Source organism: Miscanthus floridulus, chromosome 1 (genome assembly GCF_019320115.1).
Source record: "Miscanthus floridulus cultivar M001 chromosome 1, ASM1932011v1, whole genome shotgun sequence".
NCBI classification, from domain to species: domain Eukaryota; kingdom Viridiplantae; phylum Streptophyta; class Magnoliopsida; order Poales; family Poaceae; genus Miscanthus; species Miscanthus floridulus.
The window spans coordinates 92979036-92998310 of record NC_089580.1 but is presented as its reverse complement, the minus strand read 5'-3'; the positions used below and the strand labels follow the sequence as shown (position 1 = coordinate 92998310).

The following is a 19275-nucleotide window of genomic DNA, read 5'->3' as shown; positions in this document are numbered from 1 at the left end:
GCCGAGGGGCTGATAGATCATACTGCTATGTCATCTGTAATCTGGCAACCAAGGAGTTCAAGGAACTACCACCTAGAACCATTCTGTTGGTGAGGCTCGATTGGGGTTCAATCCGAAAGCCTCCTCACACTTCCATATGATTGAATATATAGAAGTGGAGCAGTTTGATCGGTGTAGGGTTGTGGACATCTACTCATCTAAAACTACAGCATGGATCTATAAGAAATCTAAATGGGGAAGGAATGCTTGTGTGACAATTGAGAGATCAGATAGGAGATCATCAGAAACTATGTATCTTAATGATTTTCTACACATTATGGGGTACTCGTGGGGCTGTCAGATACTTGCTGTGGATATGGAGGGAGAGACATGGAGGAAAATTCCTTGCCCACATGGTTCTAAAGGTTCCATCCATCAAGCTCAGGGTCACTTGTGTGTATGTACTGTTCGTGGTTGCGATATGCCCAAGCTTAACATCTGGATCCTTGAAGACTATGGTACTGATAAATGGACATTGAAGCATACTGTCAGCACTCTGGACGTTCTTTTAGAGACTAAGATTGAATTTTGTTACTTGGATGTTGATCAGTACTACACAACAGTTCACCCAGAATGGAATTTGCTTCTCTTTGTTGGGGTTGGGGATGAAAATGGCATCGTCACATATAACATGGATAGCAGAAAAGTTCATGTCATCCCTACACGTTATAGTGCATTTTTGAAACATGGCATCCTGCCACAAATCAACGGTAGACCTTACTATCTTCCCTATGTTCCCTTGTTCTCGGAGTTGGAGTCATTAGCATAGGAGTAAATAAAGTTCCATGATGTATCTCTTTGTCATGACATGTTTAAATGGATCAATGTTGTTTGATTGTCTATGCATATGTTCAGTTTTGTTACTATAAATGCCTGTGTGCAACTAGGTCTATTAATTGTCAAGTGCTTGCTTGATTATACCTATCTGTCTAGGCAAACAAACAGGACCATTGCTTCTACCTTCAAAACTATTGTAATTGTTGTCCTCTTAATCTTTGTCTGTCTCCTATGGAAGAAGCTCTGAGCTCGTGTACTGATTATAAGTGTGATGGATAGACTTGATTTAGCTAGAATTGTAATGGTTACAGTTCCATTAACTGCTACTCTAGTTTGAGTTATATATATCTATCTGGTGCTACTCTAAATTTGTTTGAGGTCGTACCATGAAAATTATTAATGGTTGATAAAGTTGCACTTTGGTATGACTTGTGAACTTCACTGATGAATCTTTGTTGGATTATTTTCCTCTTCAGTGATTTCATTACTGACCAAGCTCTCATCCTACTACACATAGACAAAATGGAGGAGGCCCCCAACAAGAGGAATTCACTGGCCAGCCTCACGAATGATGCCATTGTCGAGATCCTCCACCGCCTCCCCGCCCGCTCCTTGTTCCACTGCAAATGTGTCTGTCGCTCCTAGAACCGCCTCATCTCAGACTACAATAACCATAAGGTGCCGCCCTAGACTCTGGCCGGGTTCTTCTTCGACATCGACCAAGGCCATCGATGCTACACTAGAGTCACCGGTGAACTCCCCTCCTTGTCATTCTTGCCCTTCACCTTGGCCAATGTAGCTGTCTCAAATATTTACAATGGCCTCATCCTAAGCCGGTGTCGAGGGGTTGATGGATCATACTGCTATGTCATCTACAATCTAACAACCAAGGAGTTCAAGGAACTGTCGCCTAGCATCCATTCTATTGGTGAGGCTCGATTGGGGTTCGATCCGACAGCCTCCTCGCACTTCCATTTGATTGAATATATATAGAAAAGGAGCAGGATGATGAGTGCAAGGGTGTGGACATCTACTCATCTAAAAATGCAGCATGGATCTATATGGAATCTAAATGGGGACCAAATGCTTGTGTCATATTTGAGAGATCAGAAGAAATGAGATCATCAGAAACTGTGTATCTTAACGGTTGTCTGCACATTATGGGGTACTCGGGGGTTTACCCTCAGATACTTGTTGTGGATATGGAGGGAGAGACATGGAGGAAAATTCCTTGCTTGGGTGGTTCTTCACCCTCCATCCATGAAGCTCAGGGTCACTTGTGTGTATGTACTGTTCGTGGTCACAATATGTCCAAACTTTCAATCTGGATCCTTGAAGACTATGGTACTAATAAATGGACATTGAAACATACTATCAGCATTTTGAAGGTGTTTGCATAGACTAATAATGAATTTAGTTATTACTCGTACTACGATGTTAATGAGTACTACTACTCAATGGTTCACCTAGAATGGAATTTGCTTCTCCTTGTTGGGGTTGGGATGGAAAATGACATCGTAGCATATAACATGGACAGCAAAAAAGTCCATGTCATCCCTACATGTTGCAGTCAGTTTTTGAAATGTGGCATCCTGCCACAAATCAACGGTAGACCTTACTATCTTCCCTATGTTCCCTTGTTCTCGGAGTTGGAGTCATTAGCAGAGGAGTAAATAAAGTTCCATGAAGTATCTCTCTATCATGACATGTTTAAATGGATCAATGTTGTTTGATTGTCTATACATATGTTCAGTTTTGTTACTGTAAATGCATGTGTGCAACTAGGCCTATTAATTGTCAAGTGCTTGCTTGATTATGAAAATAGTATGACTTAAGATCAATGTAATGATACTTATTATGAAAATAGTATAATTTAAGATCAATGTAATGATACTTATTACGCATCATAATCATCAATACATCTCTATATATATTTGGTCAAAATTCAGAATCTTTGAGGGAAGGGGGACGCTCCTCCCATATAGACCTTGCGCGGTTGCTGAGTGAAGTGAATGCGTAGGAAAGCTAGACACAAGAAGTGTTAGAAGAAGAGCTTTTGACCACCATAACACGCTTGAGACTTGAAAGCCTGGTACGGTTGTGAAGAGGTCTCACAGCATTGGAGGGGCAGTCAGGCAGATCGAAGAGTGAAGAGGAGTTGCTTCCCTATTAAGCAATTTCTCTTGGTCGGAGAAGCAGAGCCAGTCAGCTAGCTAGAGATGGCTATAAAATGGTAGTGAGGCCAGGCTTTGTACACACAGGGATGCTAGGGCTGGAACAGGCTTCTGACTTGACCGCACGACATTCATCATTACTAGTATCCAAGTAGTGAATATTTTAGATGGCCAGACCTTCTGTCATCCGGTGGACTATATAGTGCACTCCAACCCCAGCAGACGTAGGCTCACAGTAGCCAAAGGGCGGCAACTAGCTAGAGATGGCTATTGTACATGGTTTCATAGGTTATGATCGACTGCACTCCCTAGACTATGGTTGACGCTGCTGCTTCACGAATCCAACTGACGTACCTTACTACTTCATGCATGAAGCCATAGCCAGTGTAGCTATTGTTTGTAGCACAGCCGATCAGGCAAGTTCTACTCCCATAAAAAATAACGTTTTTTAATGTATGACGTGGGGCTAGAGTACTTTTGTCAGCTATGAACAAATGCACTCAATTTACTATGACTTTCAAATGTTCAGACGACACTATATACTGTCCTATGAGATGAAATGTAGAGCGGGCGGACTTTCTTACGTGTGCAGTAAAAAATCAACAGCTATGCCTCCTGTGTTCTGCATTAGATGGAGGCGAGACTTGTCCAAATAAAATCATTGCTGCATGGTTCGCTATATTAGACCGAAGCCACTCCTACTGCTACTACTACTAAGACATGTCCGATGAGATCAAAAGACATCGTACCTAGGCAATAATTCTACTCGCAGCTGTCCGACGAGATCAAATGAACGACATTCGGACTTTCTTGCGTGTGCACTAAAATGTGAATAGAAAGAAATATGCAGATTAGAAAGAGAACTAGAAAACTCTGCATTTCTCAATAATCTGAACCATCTCGTCCACCCGGTCGCCCACCCACCAGGTAATCTAAACCGGGTCGTTGTTGCCCACCGGGTAATCTGAATTGTGTCTTCGTTGCCCATCGGGTAATCTGAACCGTCTTGCCCACCCGGTCACCCACGCTAGGTAGGGGACAGTCGCGCACTCTCGATCATAGAAAAGGAAGCGATGATTCCCTGCACTTATGTCGGACTTGCTCTTAGCGTGGCCCTCGGCGGCCGCATCTGCTTCGGAAGCCTCGAGTTTGCCTACATCAACAGGCTAGCTCCCGTAGACAGTCTTCTCCCCGGCCAAGCCTTGCGCTTTGGGACTTGGACTTCATGGCCGACCGCCTGGGTTGGCTGCGACTAAGCGAAGAGAATGCAGTTCTGCCGCACATCTCGACGCCTGATCACGGACCGGCCCGAGCCGGTCCTGCGATCGTCGACTCCGATGCGCTAGCATGCTGAGTCGACGCCTATCTCGGGGTGAACCTCAAGCCAGAGTTGAGCCGACACGTGTTTTACGTGTTGGCAAACGCTTTTGCCTAGCTCTCCGAAGGTGGGCCCTTGTCGCCAGAGGTCAAATTCTGGATCCTAGCATTCCACTGCCCTCTAAAATAAGGGACGCAATAGCGCTCTTTGAGCAAGAGCTGGCCAGGCGCAACGGCCGAACAACGATACCAGATTCCCCTAGGTTTGTGGGGATGATGGAGAGGGATCTGGAGTCCCTCTATGACCTCCTACTGGCCACCCCTAAGAACACAGACTCTGAGTCTGATTCTAAGGGGAGCTGCCATTCTTCGAGGGAGTGCAACATGTTGCATCTCTCGGAGGATGGTGCAGCACCGATGGAGGATGTAGAGGACGATGCCTATCCGATTCCACGCACCCCTGGGTAACAGGCTGAGTATGACCAGGAATGCCTGGAACGAGCTAGGGCCTAAGAAGCTTATTAGGCTGACGAATGCCACGACGATGGATGCCCTAGCCCGTAACACCTCGACGCCGAGGGCGCGCGGGCGTGGGCACGCCATGTGTATGATCAAATCCAATAGGGCAGTAGGGAGACACTTGTCTTCCCTCGAGCCAGCCAGAACATCACGACGGCCTCCATGATCAAGCGGACTGTCCCTGAGCCCTCGATTGATGAGGGAAAGTGCGTCCATCAGGAACTGCGAGACTTGCTAGAAATCGCAGCGATACAGCAGGCTCAAAGTTACACAGGGAGGCGACATCCCGAGGCCAGCCTCATACACATCTCCTCGGCATGTGGCGCCCTCGAAGGACACCACGCACCAAGCATGCTCCGACCAGACGACGACGGCATGGCACACAGGCGGGAACCCTCCCCATCGTGCAGCTGCTATGTTGGACACCACAACGCCCATCCAACTCAAGGCGTCAGGCGCCCTAGGCCAAACTAGACGGTCGAAGATCAATTACACTATGGTGATAGTGACCCGGACAGCCATGGCCAGCATCCTAGGGTGCGGGACACTCAACGTAGCCTGAGCCCAGACGCCTACGGCTCGTAGGCGTTCACAAAAAAGATCCGGTAGACTCCATTCCCGGCGCGCTTCCACGCGCCGCCAAACATCGTCAAGTACTCCGGGGACTCCAACCCTGCCATGTGGTTGGAAGACTTTCACCTTGCCTGTCGGGCAGGCAGGGTGGACGACGACCTCTTTATCATCCAATACTTGCCGCTCTACCTTGAGGAAAGAGCCCGAGCATGGCTCGAGCATCTCCCCGTGAACAGCTTCCACTCATGGGCAGACTTAAAGCGCATCTTTGTAGGGAAATTTTAGGGCATGTACGTGCGCCCTCAAAATTCCTAGGACCTCAAAGTCTGCAAACAAAAAGCAGGAGAGACTCTACGCGAGTACATCTGCCGCTTTTCTAAGCAGTGCAACAAGCTTCCTGATATCATGGATGCGGATGTGATCGGAGCGTTTATCTCTGGTACGACCAACGAAGCGCTCATTCACGAGCTCAAACGCTACAAACCGCGAACGACGCGGGAGTTGCTCGACCTCGCAACAAGCCACGCCTCCGACGAGGAGGCCGTCCATGCAACCTTCTACAAACATAAGGGCAACTCTGAAGCTGAACCCGCGGACGAGGCTAGGTACCGCAATTGACGAATAAAGGGCCAGAAGGACATCTGGATGCACCGCGACAACGAGTTCGTCGCGGCCATCGATAGGGTCCACAAGCAGAAAACTGGCAAGATCAACCGTGTCAATTTTGACAGGATAGTCAAGATGTCGTGCCGCAACTACGGCTATCCGGTCAAGCACACCCTTGAGGAGTGCGACCTTATCAAGCGCTACTTCAGTGGTGACTACAAGATGACCAGCACGGACACGCCGTCCGGGCCCGCTGACAATGAAGAGAAGGGGGATGCGTATCCCAACCCAAGAGGGTGCCTCATGATCTTCGGCGGACCTATGGCGTACGAGTCCAAACGCCGGCAGAAGCTCACGGCTAGGGAGGTCAACGCGGTCGCCCTGGGAGAAGCTGTCCCGACCTTCCTGAAATGGTCGGAAAACCGCTATCACTTTCGACTAAAAGGATCACCCTGACCACATCCCACGACCGGGACGCTTCCCCTCGTTGTGGACCCGATCATCGGCAAGACCCGCCTATCTCGAGTCCTTATGGACAGCGAAAGCAGCCTCAACCTTCTCAACGCCGAGAACTACGACGCTATGGGGCTTTCACGGGCAGCCATACGACCATCCAGCGCTCCGTTCCACGATGTCATACCCGGGCTCCAAGCCGTCCCCCTCGGGCTAGTCAACTTACCCGTGACGTTTGGGGGTCGAGCCAACTTCCGCACGGAGATGCTCACCTTCGAAATAGCGGACTTCCCTAGCGCCTATCACGCCATACTGGGTCGGCCATGCTATGCCAAGTTCATGACCGTCCCCAACTACACCTACCTAAAGCTCAAGATGCCTGGCCCACACGGGGTCATCACTATAGGTGGCGACCTTCAGCAGGCCCACCTCTGCGAACGGGAGAACTACGACATCGCGACAGCTACGAGCCAGCCCTAGGGGGCTAATCCCGAACACGATTTCCCAGCGCGGTAGGGGAGCACATGAAGGACACGCTCTTCGACCTCGACCGAGGCACGCGGCAAGGCAGGCAACAACACGGCTCAAGCACTATGCCAAAACTGCACAAAGGAGATACTATATTCAGTGACTTGAAACTGAAACGTGTCACTGATATCTGATTAGAGACGGGTGAAGTCAAAACACGTCACTGGTGTATCAGCTCCAACGAAACACATCTCCAGGCTGCACATATCAGTGACTCGTTTCAACAAAACGCATCACTCATCTACAGACAAAACGCGTCACTCGTGTACATAAGGTAGCAGTGACGGACCCATCCACGGACCCGAAAATAAAATGAACTATAGTTATGCCACGGCCTCACGTCCGCCAGGTCTCCCCGTCCGCGCCGCCCCTCCCCGTCCGCATCCCCATTCTGCGCCGGCCCTTCTCCTCTCCCCACCTCCTCCTCCTCGTCTCTTCTCCGAACTCCAGGACTAGATCTGGTTGGGGACGAGCCTCTCTCGTCGGATCCCCTCCTCCCCCGTGCCCGTCAACCAGCGCCTCGCGGCTGCCTCCCCGGTCACCTCGCGCCTCGTCTTGCCTCCTCCAGAGAACTCAATTTGTTCCCCAATCTCAGCACCTGCTCCACCGCCCTCCGCTCTGGCCGCCGAGCCCGCCCGCCCCGATCCAGATCAGGTAACCCCGCACCGAGATCCCAGCATTTCAGGTCTCTTTCTTCACACGGATCGTTGCCACGGAGCCGGATCCATTCGATGGCATGAAATTTGCTAATGCGATGCGAGCTCTTGTAATACGTCGCGGATTTGTTGGTCCCTCTGCCGTGTGATGGAATATCTGGACTATGGCATGAAAGTTGACATCTGGCATAATGTGCCGATCTAGGTTTACGCGCCTTTGTTTGATCTGAAACAGTTCAGGTCTGTTTCTGAATCTGAATCACGGTACTTTTGTTTTGCCCAGGAGCTGAGAGATGGACGCGAACTGGCACCAGAGTGGGATCCAGCAGTTGCTGGCTGCGGTGCAGGAGGCTCAGCAAATTGTGAATGCGGCTAGAGCTGGTAGTGTTTTCTCATCTTTTTTGGTACAAGTCATCGCAAATCTAGCGTAGCATTAGACAGAAGCAACCTTGTGAAGGGGTTCGTTCCATTCACTTAGATATCCTTCTCTGATCCTCCATTAATGCTTTGAGTGAAAGGTTTTGGATTTTTTTCGTTTGTCAACTGTAGCAAAAAATCAGTTTGGTATATATGACTGGTTCGTGAAATTTGGCTAGGTGTGCAGTCCACAACTCTGTAGGAAATTTTCTTGTTGAATCAGTGAAATTTGGGTTCAGATACGGGTGTGCTGTCCACACGTCACTGAATTTATATAAGTGCTCTAAAGAAATACTGAATTCTGAGATGCTGTATTCAGTTATCTGGGATACGGCTTAACGACACCTGGGGCTATAACATGAACCAGCTGACTACTAGTTTAGTTGTAATTTTGATCTCACATGCTCTCTTAATTGTCAATGCTCGGATGTTTACAGACAACATGTCATTTTCTTGTGTTCATCGTACTTTAGTGTTCTGCAGGGAGATGAGCAACAATAATCTTGAAGGCAGTGGCATTTCTAATAATCTTCCTCCTAATCTCCAGAGCTTGTGAGTCATGTTTGATGTGTACCTCATTATTCCTATTAATATTTTTAGGTCTTACGTAGAACTACCTGGTATGCAGAAATCTTGCAGGAAACACCTTCACTGGGACAGCACCTTACTCCATCTCCTAGATGGTTGCACTTAGGAATTTGTAAGTTGCCTTTTGAGAATTGTACTAGGTTGTTTTCTTTGAGCACTTTGATAAGATTTGGCTTATATCTTTCACTCTCCTTGGTGTAGAAATCTTGGTCACAATCAGCTCTCAAACATCAGTGATTTGTTTAATCAGCTCACAAATTTAACAACGTTGTGTGTGATTTTTCTTTCCTGAGCTATTTGTATTCGGGTCTGATCTAATCACAGGTGTATATATGTATTGTCAGTCATATATGCTGCTCTGCCTTCTGTTGGACTCATCATAATAGAAATTAAAGCTTAATTGTGCGCCCTGTAGTTCCCTTGTTTTCTGCAATGAATACCTGCTACTATATGTGATTGATTAGAATTGGGATGTCTGGTATTGGTTACAAGCCTTCATACTTTTCCAGTTTTTTATTATTCATTCATGTATTCATCATCTACTGAACTTAAAAGAGTGTTTTTCATATTATTTAACAAGGCTGAACCTGTTACTTGGTCCCTAATGTTGCTGTTCTGACTTTTGAGTTCGATTTAAGCACATGAATGGTCACTCTATCAGTTAGCTGAAAATGGATAGTTAGCCTGTGGTCACTCTATATGTTAGCTGAATGGTCACTTCTAAATAAGTGGTTGATTGTACTGACTATAATATACAATGCTTATGTTACAGGCTAGCCTACAGCCTTCAACATGCAGATTGTGTTTATGTTACAGAGTATCCAGAAATGAGGCTCGTGCAGATACTGCTCAATGCAAAAACTGAGGTATTTTTCAGTTGTAAATTGTATAGTGTAGCCAACTGGATGCATATTGTCTATTTTTCATGGTACCATGAGGTTCTTAAACTATCATAGTAGCTTCAACTGTCAAACTGGAGTTGTCTTAATTTAGATTATCTGTCCCAAGTACACCAAATAAATAGAAATGTCTAGGTACTGAGAAGAACTGTTGTGCAGTTCTGCATAAATCCGAATGGTTCAGTATGTTCTTTTCTTCCAAGTAATTTGATGCCTGTGAGTACTCTATCCTTTTATCCTTTTTTAAGTCATTTTTCCTTGCCTGCATATTACCACTTCCGAGATCTAGCATGTATGTACATCTAACAGCGAAAAATAGTACTTTGCTCTTAAAAATGGAGTTGAGTATTAATAATATATATTTGAAAATGTGTTCTATCTGATGCCTTCCGCTTGTACTCTCCTTTTTCCCTTTAGTCTGCAACTATGGATCATTGGATCCACTCATCAGTAGTCAAAATAGCAACGTTTGGCTGAATAGTGTACATTTGCTGTTATTGTGTAATTAGTTGTATCACTTTGCTATACTCAGAGATTAGAAAAGTCAACTAATGATTGCAGCATCTGTGTACATATACAATTGTCTTGAGTAGACAGAAACTGCTATTATCATTTCTAGCATTGTGTACATGTCAGGGGAACCAGTCTGCAATGTTTGAATAATGCTATGCTCTCTCCCTTCATCTTTTAATTATGCTCTTGGTCTTTGCATGTATCAGCTTGCAACAAATAATAGCTGAGTCCACCTTCTGTCAACAATGCCGATTATGATCCAGCAAGGGAGGCCAAGTCAAAGAACCATCCTTTATATGGGGCTGCACTGAAGTTGAACCCAGGGAAATTACTGCTTTCTCTTGTAACTTTTCTGTACAGTCTGCACTGCTGCTTTTGTTGCTAGGTGGATGTGATTTCTTAGCTTTGTGTATCAGTTTGTATAAAGAATTTGATTGCTTTGTATATAATTTGTATAAAGAATTTGATTACTGGAATGGATGAAACATGAATGACGTATATAGGATCCTAGTAGAGGTTTTTTCTTTTTTTTTTGTTTTTGTAAATTGCCATCAGTGATGCGTCCATAAAAATTGCGTCGCTGATGAGTTCTTCCTCGAGGCGTGTTTGGCTACACGCGTCACATGTGACCCACTTCAGAGACGAGTCTCTGCTATATGCGTCTGTTGACACCGTTTTTTGCACGTGTCAAAATAATCGGAGTGGACTAATCGGCAAGGGGGAAGTTATTGAATACTTGGATAGCCGATGAAAGCCAACTTGTAAAGATGGTTGCCGATAGCTGGTGATGGTCGATGGAAAGGTTGATTTGGACTCGGGCGTTGCCGATGAGGTTGGAGGTGTTGTTGTCGATGCCGATGAAGGGAGGCTTGAAGACTACTGTCGATGAAACATGGAGTATGCCGATGAAAGGAGGCTTGAAGACTACTGCCGATGAAACAGGGAGTATGCCGATGAAGGAAGACTTGAAGACTACTGCCGATGAAATAGGGAGTATGCCGATGGGAAGGAGAACGGTGAGATTTTCATCGTAATTGAGGCGGACAGGGAAATAGATAGAAGTTGATTTCCTTTTCTATATTAGTTAGAGTATGATTCATGTAAGAGTCCCGTGTTTCCTTAGATATGGGATTGGTGTCCTAGTTGTGTTTGGTTGTGTCTCTTTAGATCAGGGTATAAATATGGAGTAAGGGGCAATGTAGTAGATATATCAATCAATATCAAAACCAATTTTTACTCCTATTTGCATCTACTTACTTTTCGGCGACTTCGTCAATTTGCATATTTTTTTTTCCTTTTTACGAGTTCTCATTGATTCGGCGAGCTGCATCGTTTCAATACGACCTTCGGCGATTCTCGAGTTCCGCGTGAACACCTCTTGGCCGTGACTTCCGGGCGTATCGCTGTTGTCAGGACCAAAGTGTTCGTATCTTCATCCTTGTCGATTAGCAGGTCAAATCGACTGGCACGCTTTGGATATCGATTCGGGTATTAGCCCTTTGTGTTTGCAGATCCACTTTTGCATCAACACATCTTTTGGCACGCCCGGTGGGACCAATCAATCAATATGTTCAATCCCGAGATCGATTCAGGGAACATTATCGCAGTATCAGAAGAAGATCTCAAGGAAGAACAGAGGCAGGCTATGGAAAAGGCTGTAGAAGAATACAAGCAGCTTTGTCTGAGATCGTTTAGCTTGAACAAGAGTGGACAAGTCATCCAGAAGCAAGATTTGCCGTTGCCTCGGCAGGTTACCTTTGACTCCAATCCTGGTAAACTTCAAGAGATGGTTAATTCTGCAGTAAATCATGCTTTGATTAATCATTCCAATGTGCTGTCCAATACTGTTCATAATACTGTGGTTCGAACTCTCAAAGAAGGACAAGCGGCACCACATTACGTTGGGCCTGCCTATCATCAACCAGAGCCGGCATCTGTCAAAACTCCATCGGCTCCCTCGGCCGTTGTGGGTACAGAAGTTACTTCCCCTCCAGTATTGGCAGGTTTACCTAATATTCAATCTACACCGATACGATCAGATCAGGTACTACCAGGAGGGCGAGTTCAGCTTAATACAGATCTATCGGCATCAGCTATGTCAGGCCCTGTGTCTCAGAATAGCCAGATTCCTACTAATTGGTGGGGATATGGCATGCCTCCGGAGTCATCTGCTTTCAATCCTAGATTACCTCAAGGGTTTGATGCAGTAGGAAGAGCGCCTATACCATCGGCCGTTTCGCCGATGGCTCAAGTGCCTCAATATGCCGCAACTACTTCTGTGCAACCAACTTCAGGAGGTTTCCAGATGCCTATGGTTCAAACATTCAATTCAAGTCCATCGGCGAGCTTACTGCCGATGCAGCAGAAAACCCCTGCTATGAGTCAAACTGGGGTTCAGTTCATGCCTCAAACCGGTTTTAATTATCCAACAATATCAGCAAGTTACCAGCCATCGGTAAGTTTTGTACCGATGAGTTCTAATAATGATTGGTCAGGACAGTTACCTGTTCAACATGCAGTTCAGCGAAATCAGCAGGTTGCAGGGATTCAACAAGGTCATATGCAAGCTGGTTTCCAGAATCAAGCATCGGCAGCCCAGCCGATGAATCCTTTCCAACAGGCTAATGGACCACAAGTAACGGCAAATATGCCGATTGCTGGAGATCGTGGGCCACAAAGATATGTGGAGGGATGTCAGCAGGCACCTGTAGAAATTCAACCGGTTCGTCAGCAGGAGGCTGATGCTTTTTGGGCCGATAAGATAGCAGAAATTATGAAGGATCAGTTTGGGATAAAGCCCAAGGTTAATACTTATTCTTATCGGACTCCATACCCTCCTGCATACGATTTAATTCCTCTCCCAAATCGGTACAAGTACCGGATTTCACTAAATTCTCTGGGCAAGATGATACATCAACAATGGAACATGTCAATCGCTTCATTATTCAATGTGGAGAAGCAGCTAACAGAGATGAATTAAGAGTTCGATTATTTTCATCATCTTTGTCTGGATCAGCATTTACATGGTTTATTTCATTACCACCAAATTCTATTATTACTTGGGTTGATCTAGAAAAACAATTCCATAAGTATTTCTTTGCTGGAATCCATGAAAAGAAGCTTACCGATTTAGTAAAATTGAGACAGCGTAATGATGAATCGGTAGAGAGCTTTGTGCAAAGGCTACGAGATGTAAAAAATAAGTGCTACAGCCTGGTGCTGGATGATCGGCAGCTTGCCGATCTGGCTTTCCAAGGGTTATTGCCACATCTTAAAGACAGATATGCTTCTCAGGAGTTTGAAAGCCTCAGTCATCTTGTGCAAAGGATCTCTGATCAAGATACTAGGGTTTTTGAACCTAAAAAGAATTGGAGTAAAAAGGTATCATTTGTTGAAGAAGTAGGAGATTCTGACTCTGATGAAGAACCAGTTATCGGTTTAGCTGAGTGGGTTAAGAATAAAAAGCCGATATCATGTCCCTTTGGTCAAAAAGAGCCAGAAAAGTTTACCTTTGACATCACCAAGGCCGATAAAATATTTGATCTTTTGCTTCAAGAGGGCCAAATTAAGCTGTCACCTAATCATGTGATCCCATCGGCAGAAGAGTTGAAGAAGATCTTGTACTGCAAATGGCACAATGCAACTTCACACAGTACAAATGAGTGCAAGGTATTCAGGCAACAGTTACAATCGGCTATTGAATCTGGGAGAATTAAGTTTGGTACTTCCAAGGCCCAGAAGCCGATGAAAATTGATCAACACCCTTTTCCAGCAAATATGTTGGATGCCAAAGGAAAGACCAAGGTATTGACGTCAGAGGCTGCTGAGAAAAACGCGTCAGTGGACCCCCAACATCGGATAACTACCGATGATGCAAAAAGTAAGGGTTTGCTAGGAGAAAGCAGTAGTTCCAAAAATCCTCCTCGACCTGGCATTGTGATTACTCATCGAAGGCAGCAGGAGGGTTGGCGTCAACGTAATGACCGATATCGACAACAGCAAGGAGTGAGACGTCAGGAAGAATGGAATCGACATAAAGATCATTGGAGATGTCCGTTTTTCATCCATTGCTGGGAAGAAGGTATTAAATTGCCAACTGTTGAAAATTGCCCTGAGTGTAATGGTTATTACGGGGTCAATCGCTCAGAAAGGAGGTTTCAACTTGGGAATCAGGGTTTGTCTATCAATGAGCCGATCAGAGGCAGAGCATCAGTGCATGATCGGCTGGGGGGCAGACTTAGTGTACATGAGAGGCTTGGTAAACGCGCTGGATATTTTCCAAGGAATCAAGAGGAGCTTGAGGAGATGGCAAACGCAAGAGTTCCCGATGAGGAAATATTCTACAGGGACCCTAATATACGTCGTGTAGAACCAACTAGGACTTGTTATCAGCCGGTTTGGAAAACCAAGTTTCCTCGATGGTGCCCAGAGGGTCTGACAAAGACGCAGAGAAGGAGGATGCAACGTGAGCGTCAGGAGTATTTATACCAAGAGGAAAATTCCTCCAATGAAAGGCCTGGTCATCAGCAATGGCGGGTAAAACACAAAAATAAGGGTCCATCGGCAGATGTTAATATGGTATTCATGTTGCCGATGGAGTTTTTGGCACTATCTGATAATGAGGAAGAAGTTGTTCTCTCTGATCAAGTAGCTCAGTTAACACTAGATCCAATGATGGCTGTTTTTGAGAAACCTACCGATGACGAGAGACAGCATCTTAAGGCTTTATTTGTGAAGGGCAGAGTTGATGGGCAGCCTGTGTCTAAGGTACTTATTGATGGAGGGGCTGCGATTAATATTATGCCTTACGTGATGTATCGGAAACTTGGTAAGGGAGATCAAGACTTGACCAAAACTGATATGATGTTGAAAGATTTTGAAGGCAATGTGTCACCGGCTAAAGGGGCAGTGTGCGTTGAATTGACCATCGGCAGCAAAACCTTGCCAACGACGTTCTTTGTTATCAACGGCAAGGGTGCATATAATCTGCTTCTAGGGAGGGATTGGATTCATGCTAATTGTTGTGTTCCTTCTACAATGCATCAATGCCTCGTACAGTGGATTGGGGATAAGATTGAGGTCGTCCCTGGTGATTCTTCTTATATCATTGCATCGGCAGAATCAGATACTTATGAGCGAACTAAATGCATATCAGGAGAAGCTTGGGAAAAAGAGTTCCTTAGAGTTGCTGATTATGAAATTCCACCGATCCAAGCAGTCGGTTCTGAAGAGGAGTTTTAATGGATAGGTTTGCCGATGATGGAAAATTAGGTCAAGGGTTCACATCGGCAGATGATTTAGTAGAAGTAGATATTGGTGATGGTGATAGGTCAAGACCTACTTTTATTAGTGCTAAGTTAGATTCCAAGTGTAAGCAGCGAATAACAGATTTGTTAAAAGAATATAAAGATTGTTTTGCTTGGGATTATACTGAGATGCCTGGATTAGACCGATCGATAGTTGAACATCGGTTACCTATCAAATCTGGATTTCGGCCACATCAGCAGCCAGCGCGCCGATGCAACCCTAATGTACTTCCTGACATTAAGGCCGAAATAACTAAATTAATTGAAGCAAAGTTTATTCGGCAATGTCGATACGCAGAGTGGATCTCTAATGTGGTTCCTGTTTATAAGAAAAATGGAAAACTTCGTGTCTGTATTGATTTCAGGAATCTCAACAAAGCCACACCGATGGATGGCTATCCAATGCCGATTGCTGATTTGTTGATTGATGCTGCGGCTGGACATCAAATTATCAGCTTCATGGATGGTAATGCAGGTTACAATCAAATATTCATGGCTGAGGAAGATATTCCCAAGACTGCTTTCAGATGTCCAGGTCATGTGGGGTTGTTCGAGTGGATAGTCATGACGTTTGGTTTGAAAAATGCCGGTGCTACTTATCAAAGAGCTATGAACTTTATTTTTCATGAATACATCGGCACATTAGTGGAGATCTACATTGATGATGTAGTGATTAAGTCTGGAGATATCACAGCACATTTGGCCGATCTGCGAAAGATACTGGAGTGCACAAGGAAGCATGGATTGAAGATGAATCCTAATAAATGTGCATTTGGTGTATCGGCAGGACAATTCCTGGGTTTTATGGTGCATCAGCGGGGCATCGAAATCAGTAGGAAGTCTATTGATGCAATTAACAAGGTGATGGCTCCTGCCAATAAGACTGAATTGCAATCTTTGATCGGTAAGATTAGTTTCATTAGAAGATTCATATCTAATCTGTCGGGTAAGATCAAGGCTTTCAGCCCACTACTTAAATTGAAAGCTGATCAGGAATTTGTGTGGGGAGTTGAACAGCAATTGGCCCTTGATGAAATTAAGAAATATTTATCAAATCCTCCAGTGCTAGTTCCACCTCAACATGGGAAGCCTTTCAGGTTATATTTGTCAACTGATGATACAGTTATCGGTTCAGCTCTTATTCAAGAATTTGAAGGGAAAGAACGTGTTATTTATTATTTGAGCAGAAGATTAATGGATGCTGAGACGAGGTATTCGGCCATCGAAAAATTGTGTCTGTGTTTATACTTTTCTTGTGTCAAATTAAGGCATTATTTGTTATCTGCCGAATGTACGGTCATATGCAAAGACGATGTGGTCAAGTATATGTTGTCGATGCCGATATTAAGTGGTAGAATCGGCAAATGGATTTTAGCATTATCAGAATTTGAACTACGTTACGAATCAACTAAGGCAGTTAAAGGGCAAGTGATGGCTGATTTTGTCACTCAGCATTGTAATACAGTGGACTCTCTGGGGATTGCTCCCTGGACACTTTTCTTCGATGGGTCCACATGTGGTGAAGGAGCAGGTATCGGCATTGTGTTAATTTCACCTCAAGGAAGGAAGTATGAGTTTTCATTGCCGATTGTTGCTACAGCGACAAACAATCAAGCTGAATACCAAGCCTTGATAAAAGGGTTAGAATTGCTGAAGGAGATACGTGCCGATGTTGTTGAAATCTTTGGTGATTCTATGCTAGTTATAAATCAATTGGCTGGAATTTATGAATGCCGAAGTGAAGCTTTGATTTCGTATTATGAGAGATGTTTGCAATTGTTGAAAGGATTTAGAGGTTTTCGTCTTGAACATATCTCTCGATTGCATAATGAGGAAGCTAATCGACTAGCTCAGCATGCTTCAGGGTATCAGCCTATTCAGGAAGTGTTAACATCGGCAGTTGATACCGATGACTGGAGGAAAGAGATTGTCGATTATTTAAAGGATCCATATAGAAAGGTTGAGAGACGTATAAGGTTCCAAGCTACCAAATATGTGCTCCTCGATGATGAGTTATATTATCGAACTATAGATGGAGTTTTACTTAGATGTGTTAGCAATGATGAATCGAAAAGCTTGATGGGTGAAATTCATGAAGGAGTATGTGGGGCACATCAATCGGCTTTCAAGATGAAATGGATGATCAGAAGGAATGGGTACTATTGGCCGACTGTTCTTGAAGATTGTTTTAAATATTTTAAAGGATGCCAGGGGTGTCAAAAGTTTGGTAATATTCAAAGAGCGCCTGCATCGGCTATGAATCCTATAATCAAACCATGGCCATTCCGGGGATGGGCTATTGATCTCATTGGTCAGATTTATCCGCCATCGAGTAAAGGACATAAATTTATTCTGGTTGCTACCGATTATTTCACAAAGTGGGTTGAGGCAATTCCTTTAAAAAAGGTGACATCGGTCAATATGATTGATTTTGTGAAAGAGCATATTGTTTACCGATTTGGTATTCCTCAGACTATCACTACCGATCAGGGCACTATGTTTACATCAGGAGAATTTGATGAGTTTGCTGTAGGTATGGGAATTAAAATTTTAAATTCTTCTCCATATTATGCTCAAGCTAATGGTCAAGCTGAGGCTTCTAACAAAGGGATCATCAAACTCATTAAGCGCAAAATTGAAGAAAATCCTAGGAGGTGGCATACAGTATTAAATGAGGCCTTGTGGTCATATCGGATGTCATGTCATGGTGCAACCAAAGTAACGCCTTATCAGTTAGTATATGGACACGATGCAGTATTGCCTTGGGAAATTAAGGTTGGCTCTAGACGAATACGTTCTCAAAATCAGCTGACAGCCGATGATTATAATACTCTTATGAAGGATGAGTTGGAAGATGTGGCGGGTCATCGGTTAAGGGCTTTAGTTAGTATCGAAGAAAATAAGAAAAGAGTAGCTAGATGGTATGACAAGAAGGTAAAAGTAAAAGAGTTTGCCGATGGAGATCTGGTCTGGAAATTGATTTTACCGATTGGGACTAAAAGTTCAAAGTTTGGAAAGTGGTCTCCTAATTGGGAAGGTCCATATCGGATAAATCAGTCTGTTCCTGGTAATGCATATATTTTAGAAACCCTCGAAGGGGTTGTGTTTCCCAGAGCGTTAAATGGAAAATATTTAAAGAAATATTATCCTAGTATCTGGATGGATGCGTAAAAGTATAAGTGCCGATAACAGTACTATCGGCTAGAATTATGCAAGAATGCCAATGTCTCATAAAGTGCCGATACAATAAATAAGATTACACGTTCAACAAGGATTGGATAGCTAATATCGCACGCAGGCGAATCTGGTCGGCTTCTTCCATTTCTTTGATATCGTCATCGGCAACACCCTCCACAGGCTTGAGTCTTTTCTTCATGGCCAAGGCTTTGCGAGCCTGGAAGTCTCTTTCTTGCTGAAGGGCCTTGATGGCATCGGGTAGCTGGCTTTCTTCTTGTTGGGCATGAGTTAAGGCTGCCTCGACTTCTTTCAATTCAGCCAATAGAGCCATCTTCCTTGCTGATAAATCTAAGATTTTCTGCTTAAGTTCAGCGCCCGAATTCTGCAAGTTGCCGATGCCCTTGTGCTTCTCATCGGCAATCTGTTTCAGTCGTAGCATCTCTTCCTTGAGTTGAGCCTGAGCTGCTCTATCGGCAATGCGCTGAGCAGCCCGTTGATATTGCAGTTGGCGGCTTTCTAAGTGAGCTGCTGGGAAAAGTACTTCTTCAACATTGGCAGGGACCTGGCCACGAATTGTTTTGAAAATTGCCTTTGCGGGGTCCGAGTCATCTACCAGTTGGGCGGTACCTTGTTGTAGCAAGTTCAGGAGGGTTTCCAACTTGGATTTAGTCTCTGCCGATATTGTTCCCAGTGCAAGGGAAGAACTTGTCTCCTCTCCATCGTCGTCAGAAAT

General features: G+C 44.7%; 1 protein-coding gene and 1 long non-coding RNA gene across 2 annotated transcripts; both read left to right on the top strand.

Annotated features, from left to right (window-relative positions):
* Positions 1-6536: 6536 nt before the first annotated feature.
* Positions 6537-6938, top strand: LOC136460382 (uncharacterized). Its single transcript, XM_066460101.1, has one exon. The coding sequence runs from the start codon at positions 6537-6539 to the stop codon at positions 6936-6938; it is 402 nt and encodes a 133-aa protein (XP_066316198.1).
* A 399-nt stretch (positions 6939-7337) lies between these two features.
* On the top strand, positions 7338-10557 carry LOC136489731 (uncharacterized). Its single transcript, XR_010767429.1, has 6 exons — positions 7338-7640; positions 7926-8023; positions 8543-8611; positions 8688-8759; positions 9420-9513; positions 10266-10557. It is a non-coding gene; the product is annotated as an uncharacterized lncRNA (long non-coding RNA).
* Positions 10558-19275: the final 8718 nt, after the last annotated feature.

Excerpts from the sequence above, each read along its gene's own strand:
- LOC136460382 (XM_066460101.1), top strand. The coding sequence starts at position 6,537 with ATGGACAGCGAAAGCAGCCTCAACCTTCTCAACGCCGAGAACTACGAC.